General features: G+C 34.5%; 1 protein-coding gene across 4 annotated transcripts in view; it reads left to right on the top strand.

Moving 5' to 3' along the window:
- The first annotated feature begins 1,417 nt into the window (after window positions 1–1,417).
- LOC148673074 (leukemia inhibitory factor receptor) overlaps window positions 1,418–19,127 on the top strand; it is a 30,569-nt gene continuing 12,859 nt past the window's right edge. The window contains exons 1-8 of one of the 4 annotated variants that reach the window (XM_088629311.1): window positions 1,426–1,587; window positions 2,013–2,063; window positions 3,276–3,320; window positions 4,217–4,267; window positions 15,230–15,344; window positions 16,057–16,217; window positions 16,595–16,728; window positions 18,411–18,549. In XM_088629311.1, the coding sequence (XP_088485437.1) occupies window positions 16,136–16,217; window positions 16,595–16,728; window positions 18,411–18,549 (355 nt within the window). In that variant the 5' untranslated portion in view covers window positions 1,426–1,587; window positions 2,013–2,063; window positions 3,276–3,320; ... (1 more) ...; window positions 15,230–15,344; window positions 16,057–16,135. Of the gene's footprint in view, window positions 1,588–2,012; window positions 4,268–15,229; window positions 15,345–16,056; window positions 16,218–16,594; window positions 16,729–18,410; window positions 18,550–19,127 lie in introns of all 4 variants that reach the window. The other 3 variants (XM_088629308.1, XM_088629309.1, XM_088629310.1) reach the window with 3 other exon arrangements.

Raw genomic sequence — 19,127 nt, 5'->3', positions numbered from 1 at the left:
GGTAGAAAAACATGTTAAATCTTTGTAAAAGCATGTGAAATTATACTGACGCATAGGAAGGTATGATATCACCTATGGAAAACCATGGCAAAGTGATGTCAAAGCATAGAAAAACCACTATGCAAATTTACAGTGGTTATTTTTCATAAGTGAAGAAATGATATGACTGTTAACTTACAGGAATATGGTAAAATGAAGCTTTAATCTGTGTTGCTGATCCTAAATGTTCTGAGAATGCTGAGGAGAGTGCCAAAGTAGTAAATTAGTGCTCACAGCTGAGGTACAACTTCCTATCATGTGGTATTCCTCACATTCACAGAGGTCCCCTAAAGGTAACCCAGTGTGGTTATATGAGGTGTTGGTTCACACTGCTGTGGCGTTGTCTGAAAACATCCCCAGGCTTCATCATACAAAACCTATAGATAAGGATGCAAAATAGCTCTAAAAATACTGAAAATAATACAATGCAGGTAAATGGGTTTCTATATAAAATTTCCTGGTTTCATCCACCAAAAACATCTTTTTAATGGATAAAGGTGATGGTCGAGCTTTGAAATAAAAACATCTAATCATCAAAATATGGTCCTACATTAATAACCATCTAAACAATCATGAACAATTATTTCTGTGTTAGTTTTAGGACTTTCATTTGAACTGGCTTGTAGATTGGCAAAGATTTAAAGTCCCAAAGATCATTGTGCAGAATCTATTCAGTTTGCTCATAGCTAAATCATAACTGACTTAATTGTTGCTTTAATCAAATTTTGCTATATTTTTGTTATAAACAACATTCATGTAATAAAAGACCCCCCCCCCCCCCCCATACACACATACTGTATGCACATAAAATAGTAAGTAAAAAATATTTGAATCCTTTGCTTTGAAGCAAACATATAGCTTTGAAGGGCTTTTTAAAATCATAATGATTAAAGAAAAAAAGTTCAAATGTGGAAGATAAATTGCAGGAGGTCAGTAGGTTTCTGCATAAAGAAAGCATTAAACTTGTCTGATAATTTAAAGGGCTGTGATTGGATGCTGCTTTATAATGTTATGCAATGTTTTTTTTCCCCTACTCTTATTGCCTTTCTTATATTCTCCATTGTTTTAGAATCGTATTCCTCAGATTCAGTGCCCCAGCTGTTCATTTCGAGAGTTTTCTCTAAATATCTAAGTAAAGTTGCTTCTTCTGTACTTTTTAAACAATTAAGTTGTTTATGTGAGTTCTGGCTTTTACATATTTAAAATAGATAAGATACATTTTGCAAATCATATTTACAGTTTTGGACACCAGTGCGTTCTTAAAATAGCATAAAAACACTAACATTCTTTCCACAGGAACATGCATAACATAGCCAGCCCTGCCCCTTTCTGTCCTTCTGTCTGTATGTATACAAGTGCGGCTTTTTGCTGCACTTTTTTCTTTCTTTCGATTTACTCAGCTAAAGTCATTCGCAGCCAACAAGACGAAGAGCCTATTGGAAAGAGGCAGTGCTGGAGTTTGTACAGTGTGACATCTTCACAATGTGACAGAAAAAAAGCCGATAATGAAGCATCCTGCTTTAATGAGATTGCTTTGTGTGGAGATAGGTAAGTCACTTCCATTATTCAACTTCAGCTGTTTAACTTGAAAAATAAGTAATGCCAGGAGCAGTAAAGTTTAGACTTGACTTGAAAGTAATGCCAGCATAGGTCTGGGACTTGAACATTAAAATAACTTGGTAGCAGAGGGCTTCAAAGTAAATTTAGAAATAAATCAGTTCTACTTCTTATATGAGGCATTTTACATTACCAAAGCAATTGAATATATGTTTTTAAAACTGTCTGTCCATTTTCTAAACTGCTTTTTCCAGGAGTTGCAAGCTGTGAAAGCAGATAAATATCTCCTCATGCAAATCATATAAGGAAATAATTAAGGATGTAATTTAAATATAACTAAATAAAACACTTGACTAAATAAATGTGAAGTAAACTTAGACAACTGTGACTTGCTTTTCTATTTTTTTTCCATTCAGGTATTGTTTGTGCTGGTTTCTTTGTCTCTGTGCAATGTCAGACATTTAAAGGTGTGTTTGATCTTTTTCTCTATACAGTATAATTCCCATTACTCTTTGGATATAAGAACTGCCTTTGGTAATTTAAACAGTTAATATACAGTATTTGTACAGTTGTCAGATAATTGAGGCATATTTGGTGTGCTTACATTTTATTTACTTTACTTTACACCTTTTACTTGCCCAGTACACATCAGTCGTGGATGTTATATCAACAGGCTTTTTTTAGTACTTTTGACCAGTTTCTGCAAAATAGTTTGAATTGGGCAATTGTAGATATGAGTTATTTTAAATGATGATATATTCATTGGGTTTCACATTGATTTTGCTCAATATACTGTAATTACTTATACATACCATATTTAAGTATGTACTGTATAAATAAAACTCTGCACTGTATGTCCTGCTATAAAAAGCTTTGTGATTGTAGATGTGTTGTGGCAGAGAAAACAAATCCCATAATTTCTTGTAGTTTATTTAGCCATATCCTCATTCCATAATCCACACCATTTTGTACTTGATCTTTATTTCTTGATTAACCAGAAATACTAATACTAGCGTCAGACTGAAAATGGATCGCAGAGTAACAGATCGCTCAGCTCTGTTACTCTGTAAAAAAAGTTAGAATGCAAAAAGTAAGAATGTATTGATGTTGGGTCTTTTTTTTCATCTTAGCAATGAGTTTACATAGATTCTGGTGCCACACGAAAACAACCTTAGCTTTTAAATTCTACTCTACAGCATAATTGACTTACCTTGTGCAGTCCACCTTTAAGCAATATGGCATGCCCTTTCTTCTTTTTTGAAATCCAGAATCATAGATTATATGTTTTACGCCCCCTCACTCTCCCACACAGAAGTTGTCATTTCCAATTGTAGCACATTTCTAAACCACTGCAAACAGCACAGAAGACTGGAGTATAATGTTCTGCACATGCATCTCTGGAAAGGTGCAGTCTCATGCTTTTACCACATACTGACCAACAAAGCACCAACAGTAGAGCTGAGGCATCGGACAGTGTTCCAGAGGGACAGATCAATTTCTTTCCAATGATACTGCCGTGTCACAGTTACCATTAGGTTGCAGTTGAAAGCCAAGGAAACCGAGACTAGAATTAGGGATCTCTGGACCATATGATTCTGTTTGCAAACTATGCAATCTTTGCAAACAAGTGCCTGTATTTGTTGTGCCTCTTTGAAGCCTACAACTTTGTTTTTTCTAAGTTTGCAGAAGCTGAGCTGGAGAGCGTGTCACGTACAGTAGTTTTGGTAAATCATACCAGAATGTATATTTGAAGACCACTTTAAATGCCACAGGCTCAACTGTTATTTTTTTTTCTTGTCTATTAGGGGTTGATGTTAAACTTTGATGTTTTATTTTTTTTTAAGTTTGTAGATTGGCATAGAAACAAAATTGTATAATTTATGTGATGAACTGTAATAATATGGAGAATGCAACGTTTAACACATTAAGGTATTTTTGGAAAAAGAACCTTTTAAGTTTTCATCATTATTGCAATTTTATTACAAGACATCTGTTTTATATTGAACCAATTTTTAAATTAGCAGAACTTCACTGAGATGCCTCCACAGTCATGCCTTTAAATCATGTGTGCAAACAAATACTCAGGCAGAGTTGAATAAATAAATTAAATTTGAGTATAAAAAAGTCATTGAGGATAATTATAACTGCAAAAGGGTAATAGTAAATGCAAAAGTAGTGCAATGAGGTATTTAATTGTTTCAAATGTGAGTAGATTGAAAGATTGAAAGCACACAGCTGTATTTTACATTCAGTATTCACATTGATCATATTGTGATTAAGTCTGTGACTTAAGTCCATAGTGGCACAAAGATCAGCTCCGCTCACATCTAAAATACCTGTGCTGCTCACACAGTGCATTGTCTGTTTTTGGTGCGGATCGCAAGCAAAGTTTGTCAACCATGTTGTTTGTGATTTCATTAGGTTACATCACAAAACATCCCCAGAACATGACATTTAAGCATGCTTACAAATGATTGAAAGCACTCTTTAAGAATGTGAGAAATTGCAACAAAGAGTTTGAAGTAAAACAGCAAAAATTATAGCATTTTGTACATCCATTATATCTTAAAAATGTTGTTTTTTTTCTCAGACCTTTAATGTGTTTCTTTTTTATTTGCAGAGAACAATGTTACCTCTTGTTTTAATTATCATCACTGCCAGTCTTCTCAAAGTAAGTCTTTTGGTCTCCCATAAGAAATAAGTTTTGTTTTTGTTTCATTGTTTACTATGTTTTTTAGTAAAATGGCATTTTCAGATTGTCGCTTCTGGTATAATTTACAAAACATTTACCTGTCCCCCCTCAAAACAACAATTCTCACCCAGGTTAGAGATGCCTTGCTTTAGATTTAACATAATTGCAGACAAATTTTCATTGTTTATTTATTTTATATGCATCATCAGGTTCTCATATTAATGGTGTTCCACTTCAAAGAGCACATTAAGAGTCAAACTAAAATAAAACAATACTTGCAATTATAATACAATATTTTTTTTTCGGTATAATTTTTATAATTGTAATTCTCACCACTGCAGATATTCATACTATGCAGAAGTATAGAGAATCTCTTTTGTAGTAGCAGCCAATGCCTTGATTTTTTTGTACTAAAGAACAAAATCAAATAATGCAATAAATATGATATGATGCAATTCTTTAAAAAAAAATTTAAATCTTTCAACTGCAAGCTACAGTATCACATTTTAAGACTTTTGGCCCTTATGATGACAACATTTAGGAATCTAAAACTGTATTTCATTTAAGGAAATTTGCATGATTAGTACTTTCATAAAGACAATTCGTTCAGTTCAGTTCAAGCCACAGAGTTTCTGAAAACATAGGCTGGTTATGCATTTCGGTATTAGCCAGCTCTGAATACTGAATAATGGGGAAAGTATATCTGTTGGCTAAATGATGTCATAAGTGAAGCTCAAAGGAAAACACAAACTATCACTACAACTGTAGTGTTCAAATACTTTTTTAATGGATTCAGTTATCAGACAAGGTATAAAATGGTGATATTTAACAGAAGTTTGAGAGGTGGTCAAATTCTAATCTCGGACTTGCACTCTCCTATGAATAAGTGCTCATGGGTTGCACAATACGTTGCACACTTTGGTGCTTTTTCTAGCACCCCCTTGCTCCACCCTGATTTATTATTGTATTGATTATATTGTGGTCTTAATTTGTTGGTATTAGCATTTGACCAAATTAATTAAATATAAATTGCAGCACAATATCAGTCCTTTGACAAGATGTTTTTTCATTACTGCACTGTAATTTGGTTACATTTGGCTACTTTCCTTCAGGAAAGTAGAATCACTTTTATTTTGGATGAAGCATAGAGTTTAAACTAAAAAGCATCCAGTGCGGCACTAATGGGACACTAATGGGAGACTTTTTTATTACCCTGTTCATTACAAATACAGACCTCATATCTCCTGATTCAAGGAGCATTTGTCTGCTTTACTATGGATGTAACTCTGTGGCAACAATGGCCACATTGTTAACACATCACACCTCAGTCAGATTACAATATTTTTACTCATGAGTGTTACTACTGGAGGAGTCCTCATCAAACTGATGCCTTTCCCATTCTTCACATATTTTGCATTAACTTACTCTTAAATTGTGAAACTTAAAACATATAATAGCAAAGACAAGCAGAATTAAAAAATGTAAAATAGGGTTTGTCTCTGTTACAGTAAATACTGTACTTCTGTGTTTTATGATGTTTTGGGATTTGTATGTATCTTAAAATAAAAGGGGAAATCACTTTTCTAGGAATTTTACATAAATTTAATTTCAGAATGGATACACATGTCTTTCTGTGTCTGCAAAATGAATTATCTAGGACGTACCTTTTCAGATTTAAGAGTGAATCAGCCTTTAAAATAGTATAGCATTTGCCTTTTGGATTCTAGGTGAATACCAACTTATTAACATGCATCCATGCATAATTATTTTGATATGGTTGAAGTAACAAAGAAGTGATGAGTTGTTTTCTTTCAGTAATGTATTAAAATGCATCTCAAACCTTTTTTTCCTAATAAACCAATGAGGAACATTCAGTTGAAATGGCCGTAACAAGTTAAATCAATTATTGGAATCAGTTGTTGAAGCAGGCACTTCTATTTTATATCACTCTTTACCACTTCAGTGTTTGCGATAAGAGTCGTGGTGGCGTAAATTGTAGACACAAAGAGATGCCTATCATAGAGATATCATCTATACAAAGAACGTAGTATATTTTGAAATTTGATTGATTTAACCACATCCTATTCTTTTTATTTTTAAAAAGCAGAGCTTGCTCTCAGTCATAGCGCATTGTGTTGATCATAGATTTTGTGGATTCAGTTGTGTTATCTGTTCAGGGGAAATGTAATAACTGCCATCCTGTGAATTAATGGAGGGACTGAGAGAGAAACAGTATGGTGTGGGTAGTTTTACGAAACATCTTGTGGACATATCGCAGAAACCGAAGTGCTGAGCCAAAGTGAATACAGAAAGACAGGGAGCCATGGGTTGGGTTGCTAGTAAACAAACTCCCATGAGTGTTTCCACTAAGCAGAGCCCCTTTCTGCATTGTGAACTTACAGATGTTAGGCCTACCATTTGTTTCCTTCTCCGGGCAACATAAATAATAATACAATTGTATTTCTATCATTTTTATACATTTCTAGGTTTCTAGGTGCTTTTCCAGCAACCCAAAGCATTGAAGAATTGTGAGGTCTTACCTACCCAACTTGTCAAAGCTCTTAGAAAAAGCGCCGACATATTGGATACACAAACAGCATACAAAATGCTGTTTAGATTTTCAGAAGGCTTTTGATAAAGCTCCTCATTAAAGCCTAAATCCTACAAGTTGTAGGCATTCAGGAAACGTCATGTAATTTGGATTGACAATTGACGAATAATTAGATGAAAGAAAATACAGATCGGAAGTGAGGTTCAAATCAGGGTAATGTTATTACATGTTATTATAAAGATCTGTATGGGGACCACTAACCTTCCTAATTTAAATCAGTAATGTATATTCGGGTGTAATTAGTAAACTAATCAGATTTGCAGATGATATGAGATTAGGAGGATTGGCAAATACTGGAGAAGAAGTATATAGCATTCCAAAAGCTCTAGATAAAATTCAAGACTGAGCAAAGACCTTGGTAGATGATATTCAATGAAGGCAAGAACAGGGTTTCACATGAGCAAAAACTTAATAAATACAAAATGGGAAACATACACAGGTGTTAATGTTGACACACCATTTTCATTGTGTAGAAAATGAGGGGAAACAATTATGAAGGCAAGCAAAACATTAGGGTACATACTGTAGTTAAAAGCAAATAACTTAACTTAAAGGGCCCTTATGCTAAGTGTGTATAATGCTGTGCAACTGTATAAGGTCTTGTGTAGAATATCATGTACAATTTTGGTGTACTGTAGCCGATTTATTTTACAGTTGCAGTTGATCAATTAACTACTAGCTACGAAAATGGCTAGTTGGGCAAAATGGCGTCCTCTCAAGTGTAACTCTTCATATGTACTACAATGCATGTATTATACACTTAACAGAAATACAATGCAAGAAAGCACAGAAAAAACAATAAAACCAGTGTATATGTATATAGATGTATATGTAAATATACATGTAAAAACAATGTATATGTTTTACGTGTAAATATCACACGTAATAAATTTGTCATAAGAATAGAAGAGAAACCCAAGTCCATAATGGTAAATCTGCTACTGCTGGTAATTTATTTATCCAATGTGAAGTACTGTACCTTGCTTAATGGTACAGCACCAGCACCATTGCCTCACATGGTATTGGCACCCACAACCTTCCAGACACATCTAGAACCATATTCTAGAGTCTCTTAGCAGTTAAATCCCCAACACAGAACTTGGTGTGCTATTACATTTAAAACAGCTAAGATTTATGAGACTTCCTGTTAGTCAAACAGAAGCCAGAACAAATAAAGGATAGTACTAGTGATCCCTAAAAATATTCCATGTGTTCCAGTAAAATGACATGATTGACAGTATCAGAAGGTGATATTAAGTGATCCTGAGTCAAGAGCTCATCATAAGCAAGATTATAATTAAGATTAGTGGCATTTTAATTATAATCTTGCATATGATTATAATCTCTCTATCCAAGATTATAATTAAGATGCCACTGTCCATCCCATAATTATAATATATATAAGCCTGAAATTAGACCTATTAATAAGTATCTTAAGCATCCAGGCTAGATTTCTTCACAGATATGTGAGATCAGCCAGATTGAAGGCTACAGCTGTAAATCTATATTTTCGTGATTCATTGAGCAGATGAACAGAGATGGACAGGTCTTAAGTAGGGCCATAGATATAGGATTCAAAACACAGGTAGTAGGTCTCATTTTAGCCACATAACTCCCTCTGAACCAGATGTCAGCCTGCATTTACTTGGAACCTGCAATATACTGTATTTTGTCACAGTAATAAAACTAGAACTCTGGCATTTATAATATATAAAATTGGTCTAATCTGAGATCCAGCTACCATATTCACCTCCACTACGCATTCCACGTGCTGGCCATGTGTAGATGTTCCACTTACTGGATTTAACTCTTCCAGTCCTTTGTGCAATTCTGTTAAATCATGTTAAATCATGACCTTTCTTTTTTCCTAAATGAATATGACCACAACATAAATTCCTGTTGTGCAGACGTACATTTCTGTACCTTCAGCTCTTAGTATGAATGTTTTTTAGAGATTGCATTCAGTTTGTGACGTCACTTTTTTGCTGGCTTTCCTTAAGTGTGAGCAAAGAAATATTACACTGGGTGCCCGGTGACTCACTGTACATTTAAACAAATAATGTATATTACTTATTATCACCAATTATTTACAGGAATTTCCTGATAGCTGGGGTTTGAGCTTTCCTGCTGCAAATTGTTTGGCTACAGTTTTTAAATGTCTGTTAGTAATGAGAACCCAGACTAACACAGGAAAACATGGTGATATTAATAAACTGTTTTGTAAAACTACTTCAGCGTAACACTTTTATCCTCTTGTTAAGTTTCTCTGAAGAGGACCTCTGCACCTTTGGCATTTACAGATACAGTATATGTGTTTCATCTATATTACCCTTTTCCATTTTTCCCAAGATGAACCAAGATGTTTTTGGTTTGTTTTTATGTGTTGAAATTAAAATACCAGATGTGGCAATTATCTTTGAAATCTGTTACCACCCATTTTTTTTCCTTTCTCACTTGCCCTTTAACAAAATACAGGTTAGAGAGATGTAGAACACATTGTAAAATGTTTGATTGTAATTCAAGTGTACTGTCCAGAATGTATACTGCCTTGTGTCTCTGCCTGTTGCTTGCTGGGATAGGCTCTGGCTCCCTGTGACTATGTATTGGATGACGAATGGATAGATAGACTGATAATTGAAGACAAAGACATTGAAGGTTAACTTTACCCAGATATCTGAAGATTAAAGAGAGAGAAGTTTAGAAGATATAGTTTCTAAGGTGGAAATGGAGGAGAGGATGGCAGCAAGAGAGAGGGGCTTGTTGATTATTTATAGTTTTTATTTTCAGGAAATGATGTCATGGAGAATTAGTGTGAGTTAGAGTAGCAGAGGAAGTTCAGGGAGAAATTTGGTTGCCACCATCCCTGCCATACTTTTGTTAGTGACCCCATTTATTCATGAATTTCTTTAAGAGTTTTAAAACGTAATACAGTATATATGTCAAACTAAAAAAACAATATGTAGGTTAGTGCTTATTTGAATACTCAGAATGGAACAAAACCCTGAAGACAAAGACACTCCAGGAACTGAGTCTGATGTCCCTAACTTAAACAAAGCAGAAACCACCAGTGAAAGAGCTGAATGACTCAGTGAAAAGTACTGTGTTAGCTATTATTGATAAACACAAGAAAACAAGAACTTCTGCAGTTATTTTCAGACATTAAGGACTAACATTTTTAGAAAATATGTAAGGAAAACTATTTGGTCAGTGTGACAAAATCCAAAGATTACTGCAAACATATGTATTACCCATTAAATATTTGAAGAAACCTGTTAATTTCTTTACACAAATAATGGGGCTAGATAGGGCTCACAGCAGGATTGATAGAAGAGAGAAAGATGTATCTTGTCCAGGTGTTAAACATGACTTCTATTTATATGTTGTTTGTCTTCCTTAGAGAAGAAAGACCAGTGAAGTCTGTGAAAAATAAAATAAAAAACATGTTCCCAGTGCTAGATGGCTTGTCGAGAAGCTCTCGGGTCACTTTAGAACTAAAAGTAAGGGGTGGGAATTTTGATGACAAATCTCTGAACAAGCATCTCGCCATCACCCTGAAGATATTACCAGAAGCATATTACCTGATACCTCCAAATGAGGTATTGACCATCCCTAACAACAAAGCCAATTGCCCAGACTTGGTCATACAGTATGAGACTGTTGGTGCAACAAGGAACGTGAAGTTGATGGCAAACTCAAGGCAGTTATATTCTGAATAAAAAGCAAAAAGCACAAATATCACCAGGAAGATGACAGGAAATATTGCAGATTCAAAAGACTCCCATGTTTAATGGAATAAAAGGGTAGGTATTATAGGAAGTATGAAGAGTATGAAGTTAATGTTAGCATTTTTTTATTTTATGCATGCTATGTAATATGTTGTTGTTTTATTATAAAGGTGCTGTAGTTTGTGCCTTGCAAAAACAAAGTCTGAATCTGTAGGCATTAGTGTGGTTTGTGCTTTTTCAATTTTTTTAAAATGCCTAAATACTTTAATACTGTTGTCTGCAAAATTACTATATGTTATGCAGCACTTGATGACAAGTATTTGAAAATGTCCAACTCCTTTATTTTTTTTAATTCTGTTTAATTTCAATTTTCTTTGCATGCAATGGAATTAAAATTATTTTGTTCCTGTTGCAAAGCTTTGCGTTCAAAATCCAAATACTTAGATTTCCAAGATTAATCTGAAAAATCTAAATAGTACAGTTCTTTAAGCTGGGTAGTACTGTATTTGAATTTTTTTTCACTGTACTATTTCAGCCTTTCGCATTGCATCAGGATTAAGTTTATTTGGTCATATTTCTAAGGAATTGAACTACTGATTAACTTTGAATTAAGATTTACATGATAAAAACAAACTAAAATATTAGAACATACTGTAACACAAAAAGCTAATGAACAAAGGGCCATTTAACAAGAAAAGGCCATTTTAGTGTGTCTAGCTCATTTGATTGTTAGTAATCTATCTGTTTATTACACATCAGCCATGGTGATGCAGTGGTTAGAATTGCTGCCTTGCTACACTGGGGTCCTGGGTTCAATTCTGCACCCATGGTGTTATCTGCATGGAGTTTGTATGTTCTCCTGTATTTGCACTGGTTTCCTCTCATAGGCAAGAAACATATAGGTAATTGATAGGTGAGCCTGAAATTCACTACTTTTGCTTTGTGCACAATTACACCATCAAGCAATTATAGGGACTTTTAGGACCCCTTTTTCTTCTAATACATCTTCTTTTTATCACCTAGAACCACCAATGGATCCACAAACTAGACAGTTGACACATATAATATTCCATTTAATTTCAGTGCTTCAGTCTTCCCATTACACAAATGTAACCACATAGGACAGCAATTCCAATGCTGCCCACCCAATGTACAAAACATTTGACATGATTTACTCATAGAGTAGTCTATGAACCTCAGTATCCAGAACCAAAAGTCCCCAGTGAACAAATTGGCTTTGCTGTTCTCCGGAACCAACTCTGGTCACGCCTCCTTATACCATAAAGAAGAAACAGTGAAATTCCAGGCATCCTCCTCAATGTCCCAGTGTCCTACACAATATGTCCCTGGTGTTTTCCTCTTCTAGCCTGTTTATCTCTAAATACAATTTTTGTAGAGAGGGATGGAAGATGATGCTGGATCTTTCCTCCACTGATCCCAGCCCCTGATCTCTGGGTAAATGTTATATCCCAGTGTGTGTTCTGTATGTGTTTTTTCTGTTATGTCCACACTGCTGACCCTTGATTGTTCTCCCTTCCCCATTGGCCCACCATTACACCACACTTTCTGCATGATGTCATCATCAATTAGCTCTCAGCCAATCGGAAAACACATTTTATTCACTATATAACATGGAGGCTTTCAGGAAGAAAAGGCCTTTTGTTTGACTTCGGTCCCGTTTGGCTTTGGTTATCGCTTCGCTTCTGGTTATTGCTTCGGCTTCATTTGTTGGTTTGTTTTGCTTTGTGTGTGTGTATTTTCGTATAGCTTCGGCTTTGTTGTTTTGTTGGTTTTTTGTTAGTTTCTTTGTATTTTCGTTTGTTTGTGTGTTCATCCTTGTTTTGTCATTACCTTGCCCCAGTGTTACATGTTCAACTTTTGTGTTCTTTTGTACCCTGCTCCTGTTGATTACTCTTGTTTTCCCTTATTTGTATTCCTGGTTCACTTGTGTTTTTGTGTGAACTTTTGTATATAAGGTTAGTTTAGGTTGTTGGGTACACTTTACACACTTAGTTGATTTTGTATTAGTACACTAGTTTAGTACGGGTGAGTGCCATTTGTCTTGTATGGTTTTGGGTAGTCAGTGCAGGTTAGCTAGGGTGTTGAAGATGCCGAAGACCGTGTGTTTTGGGTTTTCTTTTGTAGTTAGGTTAGCTTTCCCTCACTGTCCTAGCCAGCTCCATTTTGTTTGTTATTTTCTTTTCTTTGGCACCACTCTAGTCCCTCACCAAAACCCACCTGCTTCCAAAAGAATTATCCTAAATGTTACACCCCTTTAGCCTTAGACACTTGGGGTTGTAACAGTAAAGTACGGTGTACAACCGCTGCAGACTCTCTCGCAGTTCTTAGCAAGGGCTCATGACTCATTCTTGTCATGAGTTGTTGTTTGGTATTCACACCCCATTCCAGACCCCACCTCCAGCTCAATAGAAAGCTTAAGAACTGAGGCCGGAAATATCAATGCACCACCCTTATAGAGGCACTGGCCATTCAATGCCCACTTAAGATCAATCAGCTCCAGACACCATTCATCCCACACTAGTTTTTTTTTTATTCTGTGACACATACTGGTAGGTTAATTGGCTTCTTGGAAAATTGGCCCTGGTGTGAGTGTAGGCCCGTCTGTGTCTGTGTCTGCCCTGTGATGGACTGGAGTCACGTCCAGGATGTACCCTGCTTTGAGCCCATTGTTTGCCAAGATAGGCTTTTTGGCTGCCCCACAACTTTGAATTGGATGAAGCGGTTAGAAAATGTCACATTGGTGATATAATGTCACGTTCCGGCTCGTGACAAGAGAATTGTTTCCAGACTATACAAACCTTTGTTTAAAGAACTATCTTCTATTTGCAGTATTCTTATTTTCAATTGTGTCCCTGTGTCCGACCTGTTTTAATCTACAATTTTGATTAATTATGAATTTAAAATCTGTTCTCTACAGCAAAAATTATTCCAAAAATCCACACAAATAAAAATTTGTTCACTCTTTATTATGTTCTTAATTAATAACTTCACTGTGCTATATTTAATGCAAGCAAGTATGCAATATGCAATTAATTGAAAATAAAAGAAATTAATGCACAACTTTAAAAAAAGTGTGTTGATGGTTAATTTGTGGTTTTTAAAAATAAGTGCATGTTTGTCCATTGTCTATTGCTCAGCAGTTTTTTTTATTTGCTCCTTGTTAACCAAACCACCGTGCTATGTTCGTCACCATACATGGGTTTTGCACGAGCAGCCAGAAGTTCCATTACAAGCCCTTTGGCCAAAAAGAGTTTTTGTCAGGCCAGGGCATGAAGAAATAAAATGCACATGTTAAGGCAGGGTACCTCAAAATCAGAGTGATGAGCTGCACATTTTACATTAATATTGTATATGCAGAGGAGAAACAGTGAAACCACTGGAACAATATGGATTTAACAATCCACCATGATGGAAGGGGCAGAAAAATATTCTATTCACATTTAGAGATTTTATGTGCTTACTGAAGTGCCCATTCTTTGCTTTACTTGTTGAAATCCTTAATAGCCATTAACAATGCTTCCAACTTAAAAATTCAGATTGTTACTCTTCTATGTTGTCTGCAATGTGATAATGATACTACTAGTAATAATAAATAATTCTTTATGACTCAAGAGACAGGTTAACATTGGTGAGTCACAAGTTAGAACATGTCTAACTAGTTCCACTAATGCTCTTAACTTTATTCCGAAATTGTAGCAATGAAGTAATGGATGCCTTGTTTGGTGAAAAAGTATCATTGTTAATTTTCATTTTTTGCATCAACTATAAAAAAAGTACAACATGAATCAGAAAGGACTTCAGCTGTTTGATAAAACCAAGAAAAGGGTACTTAAGTCTTACTGTAATCAATCCAAATGTTTTTAAAGGACTTACTGTGGACTAAAATACTGAAATACCTGTTTTATTTGTCTAATGAACTAGTCATGCCAAATGGTTGTTTAAACAACAAGCCAATATCTTCTACAGGAATAACACTACGGAAGTTAGTATATCTACTTTAATTGTAGCATAAAATTATATCACTACTACTATGATGACCATGAAAAATAATAGTAGTGGCAGTAATAAGATTGAGAATAAAGGTACACTAATGCTACTTCTCAGGGTAAAGTACAGAAAGTGAGACCAAGACTGAGCAACTTATTCCAGTATTCAAAATCCTCAAAGGTGTTGAAGTCAACTCAGTGGACTTTTTCATAGTGAAATACAAACTAGAGTACACAGGGGAAATGAACAAAGACATTTCAGGAGTCTTGAATAACTTACATAGCAGCATTATCGAACAGCTTGTTGAGATCCTTAGATGACTTAATGCCTAGTAAGCAAACAAGCTAAGGTGCTCCTCTCCACTCTAACCTTATTGTCTCTTATTGTCTAATGTATATGCTACCGTCATTTTTTTAAAGTATTAAGTTAGAGTAACCAATTACAATGTTTTGTTCTAGCAGCTCAAAACTCCATCAAGACTGTCAAGGCTGAGGTGAAACAATGTGTAACTAATATTCCACGTAGTTTGATGGAAACCCTATGCAGAAACTTTAAAGAAAAAAGTCTCTCAGAAATATATCTGTTAATTATCTACAGATGGAGTCCAAGACTTAGACTGTTTCAAAAAATCAAAAAAAGATCCTTTGACTTGCTACTGGAAATCTGGGTCCAGTGCTTCAAACACTACAACGTACACACTCATAATTGCGCAGTAAGTTCTGGAAGTACTTTGTTTTATTTTATCTACACCAGGAGAAACCACATTTGTTTGAAGATACATTCAGACAATGAGGTTTTTCATGATCTACATTTAATCAGAGTTGCACAATGTTGTAATGTAATATCCAGTAATCCATTCCTGAGAATTATATGCTTTCTGAACAGCAAACAACACACTGCAAAATATAGTTGTTTATCCAGAGCACAGAATTCCCCAGGCATGGTAGAAATGAAGAACTGTTTGTCGTTAGTCATGTTTGATAGACCATTGAAATGTTCTGCACTGCTGCCTCTGTTGATTGCTATTTCTTCTTTTAGATACTCTATGTACAGGATATAAGTCTATATGAATTATTTTGTTAAAGACAGAAATACAAATTCAATTCACAATTAGAAACCATGAGCAAATATGGTAAATGAGTACTGTTCTCTTTTTACTTTTTAATTTTTGTGCTAAAGTTTCCTAATATAATTGCATGTTTAATCATATTTGTATAACCCTAAATACATAACTTAAAAGACTTACTTGTAGTTTGACTAAAGCATAAAACACTGTAGTGCCTTACTTTTTTAATTTTGGATTTTAGCATTCTACAGTGTGTTCAGTTAATAATTTCAATAATTGTAACTATGACTCTTTAATTACATTGACTATTTTGTTTTTATGTTGAAATAATTGTGTATTTCATGTTTGTTTTTCCAAGGGAGGTCAGAGGTTACTGTAAAATACACCACAACATTTCTAAAACATTCCATTCCATTGAAGTTTTTGGTAAATATGAAATGAATGCTTGGGTAATAGACGAAAGCTCACGAAACAGAAATTGTTCAAAAACCTTTTTCAGAGGCATTCCTAACAATCTGAGTAAGTCACATTTATTTTTCATTGATTGATTAATTGCTTGATTGAACCCAATAATATAAAGAAGAAATACTGTATTTACTTTTTAGAAAGATTTACATATCATTGCCCATTCAAAGATAAGAAATATTCTCATTGTTTCTGAGAACATTTTCAGGTATTTGCAGCCACTTGGAAAAAGTTTAAAATTGTAGCAACATAAAACTAAGTTATTACTAAACATTTTAAATCCAGAATGCTTAAAAGCTATTAAGTATTTATCTACAGTCTTTTTCTAAATCTCTGAAATATAAACAAGTAACAAAGGACACACAGGTATCAGACTTGTACTGCATAACAAATGGTAAGTATAGAGTATATTTTCTTTGTCTCTGTTTCAGTTCGTTGTGATCCACCTACAGAAATAATGTTTAAACGAGATAGTGGAAAGATTTATATATCTTGGATGGAACAAAAACACATTAAGAAGTACAATATCCAGCTTAGAGAATCTGGCCATCTATCTTGGAAAATGGTAAGAATAAAATAATTCTTGAGTTTCATGTGAATATTAATAGGCTCTTGTTGCATATTCCTACACATAACTCAGTTATTTAATATATTGAAGGGATGCAAAGGAACAAGTAAAGGTTTATTCCATGCTGAAAAGATTAGAAAAGAAACACAACATGTTGGCTGTGGAGCCTTCTTTGGGTGTGCCATATTGAATTGATTGCATATTGATACCTTTTGATCCTAACAGAACATTAAATGATCAAGTGAAAAAATCTATATTTGTTGATCCTACACTGACTTTTAAATACGCAGGTGAAATCTACATACTGTATTAAGGTGTCCTTATTTCATCATTGCAATATTACCCATTAGACTTTAACATACTTTGACTAAGGTTGATAAACTGATCTACATATTTGTTGCACTTAGAATTGATAACTGCAATGGCCTTGTTGCTGGTTTACCTTAAAATCTCTTTAAAATATGCTATTTCAATTGTAGTTACAAAGCATGACTGTTAAGTTAAATATGTCTCATGAGCATGTAAAATCAATTTGGACTCATTTTACTTTGTTATGTTTTATTACTTGTTTAGAAAGCATTCAATTAAGTACTGTAGATGCTTTTGCTGAGTTCAAAACTGAGAGAGCTTGAGCTATTAAATGTTTCTCTGTTTTTTTTTTTAAAAAACTTGCTATAGCCTGACAGGTATCACTTAAAAGAGAAAGAAAACTGCGAAAACCATAGACTTTGATCTGTTCTAGTTTTCTCATGCTCTAAATTTAGAACTGGATTGACTGAACTAGGCTTGGAAAATCGCTGACGTAGAGCATTATCACTATTAAACATATTTGAAAGTCATAATACTCCATCTGGACTTGGGTATAAGAACAAACAATTCTTGCTATCATCTTTTGTGAATCTGGTAAAAAAGGCGATATCTGAAATCAGACTATTTTAATGGCATTGTCAAGGGCAAAAGAAAGCTCTCCATAAAGGGAACATTTTCTAGCTAATTTTGATGCCCTTGGCTGTAGTCAAGGGAGGTCTTATATCTGACACATTCATGCCTGCAGTACACTGCTCTTTTCCATTCACCTCACTCTACAGGCTACAGTATGTGGCTGATATGGTAGTTCCTGGAAACAGATGTATTTAGAAGTACATTTGGGTTCTACTACTGATGATTTTTCCTATTCTCACAGGGGTTGTACATGTAAATAAGTCTCTCATAAGAGAAATAACATTGACAAGCTTGGATGATCACTATGCTCAGGAGAGTTGTAGCACGTGTTCTGTTCCTTGATAGATATACTTTACAGTATGTGCATATATGGCTACATATACTGTGTGTATTCATATGAGTATGCAACATGAAGCCACAGCCACTTGCCCAGGTATTGAAGTTGCAAAGATTTAAATATTAGTAATATTCTGAAAACCATGTATCCCCATATGTTTTAACCCAATGAGACCTTTGTCAGTTCCCAACTAGAATGATGTGCCCTCAAATATTTTGTAATACCTCTTGACGTTTCTACAGTAGAAGCCTGGTTTATGGTTAAATTAAAGCTAAACAATGTTTTCAAGATTTAAATATACAATTAGGAAAAAATACTTTTTTCTTCATAAAAATAGTGATGCCAATTTTTCTCCTGTTCTTGGTATCCATCCATTGAGCTGGAATGTGTTTCTTTGCAGGTGGTTTCCGAAGAGAATGCCAAATACATGTTATTTGAAGGGCTCAATCCCTCACTCTCCTATGAAGTTCAGGTGCAGTGCACACCAAACCAAAAGTGTCCTCAGTGTTCATGGAGTGAAATGTTTCTTGTGCCTGCAGGTGTGTTGCAAGCAGTATATTTTGCATAAGTGCAAAATCTGTTCTTGCTTTTCTATTAAAAAATGGGCATTAAGTGAAAATGTGATTTCAATTATAACAAACATTATAAAGGATGGAAGCATTATCATGTCAAGAAGTTCTCAGAGATGATCCCTTTCTTATGTGCTGTATTATCATTATTCATTTTAAGATCTTTCAAGTGCAGTAATGCTTTAATCATCATGCTGCATAAATAATTTTCAGGATTATCACTACCTGCTTCATTGTGACCAAATTGTAAAAGTCACTTGACTTTGTTGTCTAGATTTGCTGAAGGCAGAAACACATAATTTATCACAACCCATTTCTATTTCTAACAAGATGTACGATATGCATATGCATAATTTATTATATGTGTATTGATAGAAATAGAAATGGGTTGTGATGGAGTTTGGCACAAAAAAAAAACATTTTCCTCACCAAGTATATAGGTTGTGCAAAACATAAGAAATCATTTTGAAAGTACAGCTTATGCAATTACAGATTTTAGAACAGAATAGATATTAGAAATGTTCAAATACAAAGCACAATTTTCAATG

Source organism: Lepisosteus platostomus, chromosome 4, assembly GCF_059453375.1.
Source record: "Lepisosteus platostomus isolate fLepPlt1 chromosome 4, fLepPlt1.hap1, whole genome shotgun sequence".
In the NCBI taxonomy this organism is placed as follows: domain Eukaryota; kingdom Metazoa; phylum Chordata; class Actinopteri; order Semionotiformes; family Lepisosteidae; genus Lepisosteus; species Lepisosteus platostomus.
Note: the sequence above shows the minus strand (reverse complement) of the source record. Positions and strands in the feature narration are given on the sequence as shown.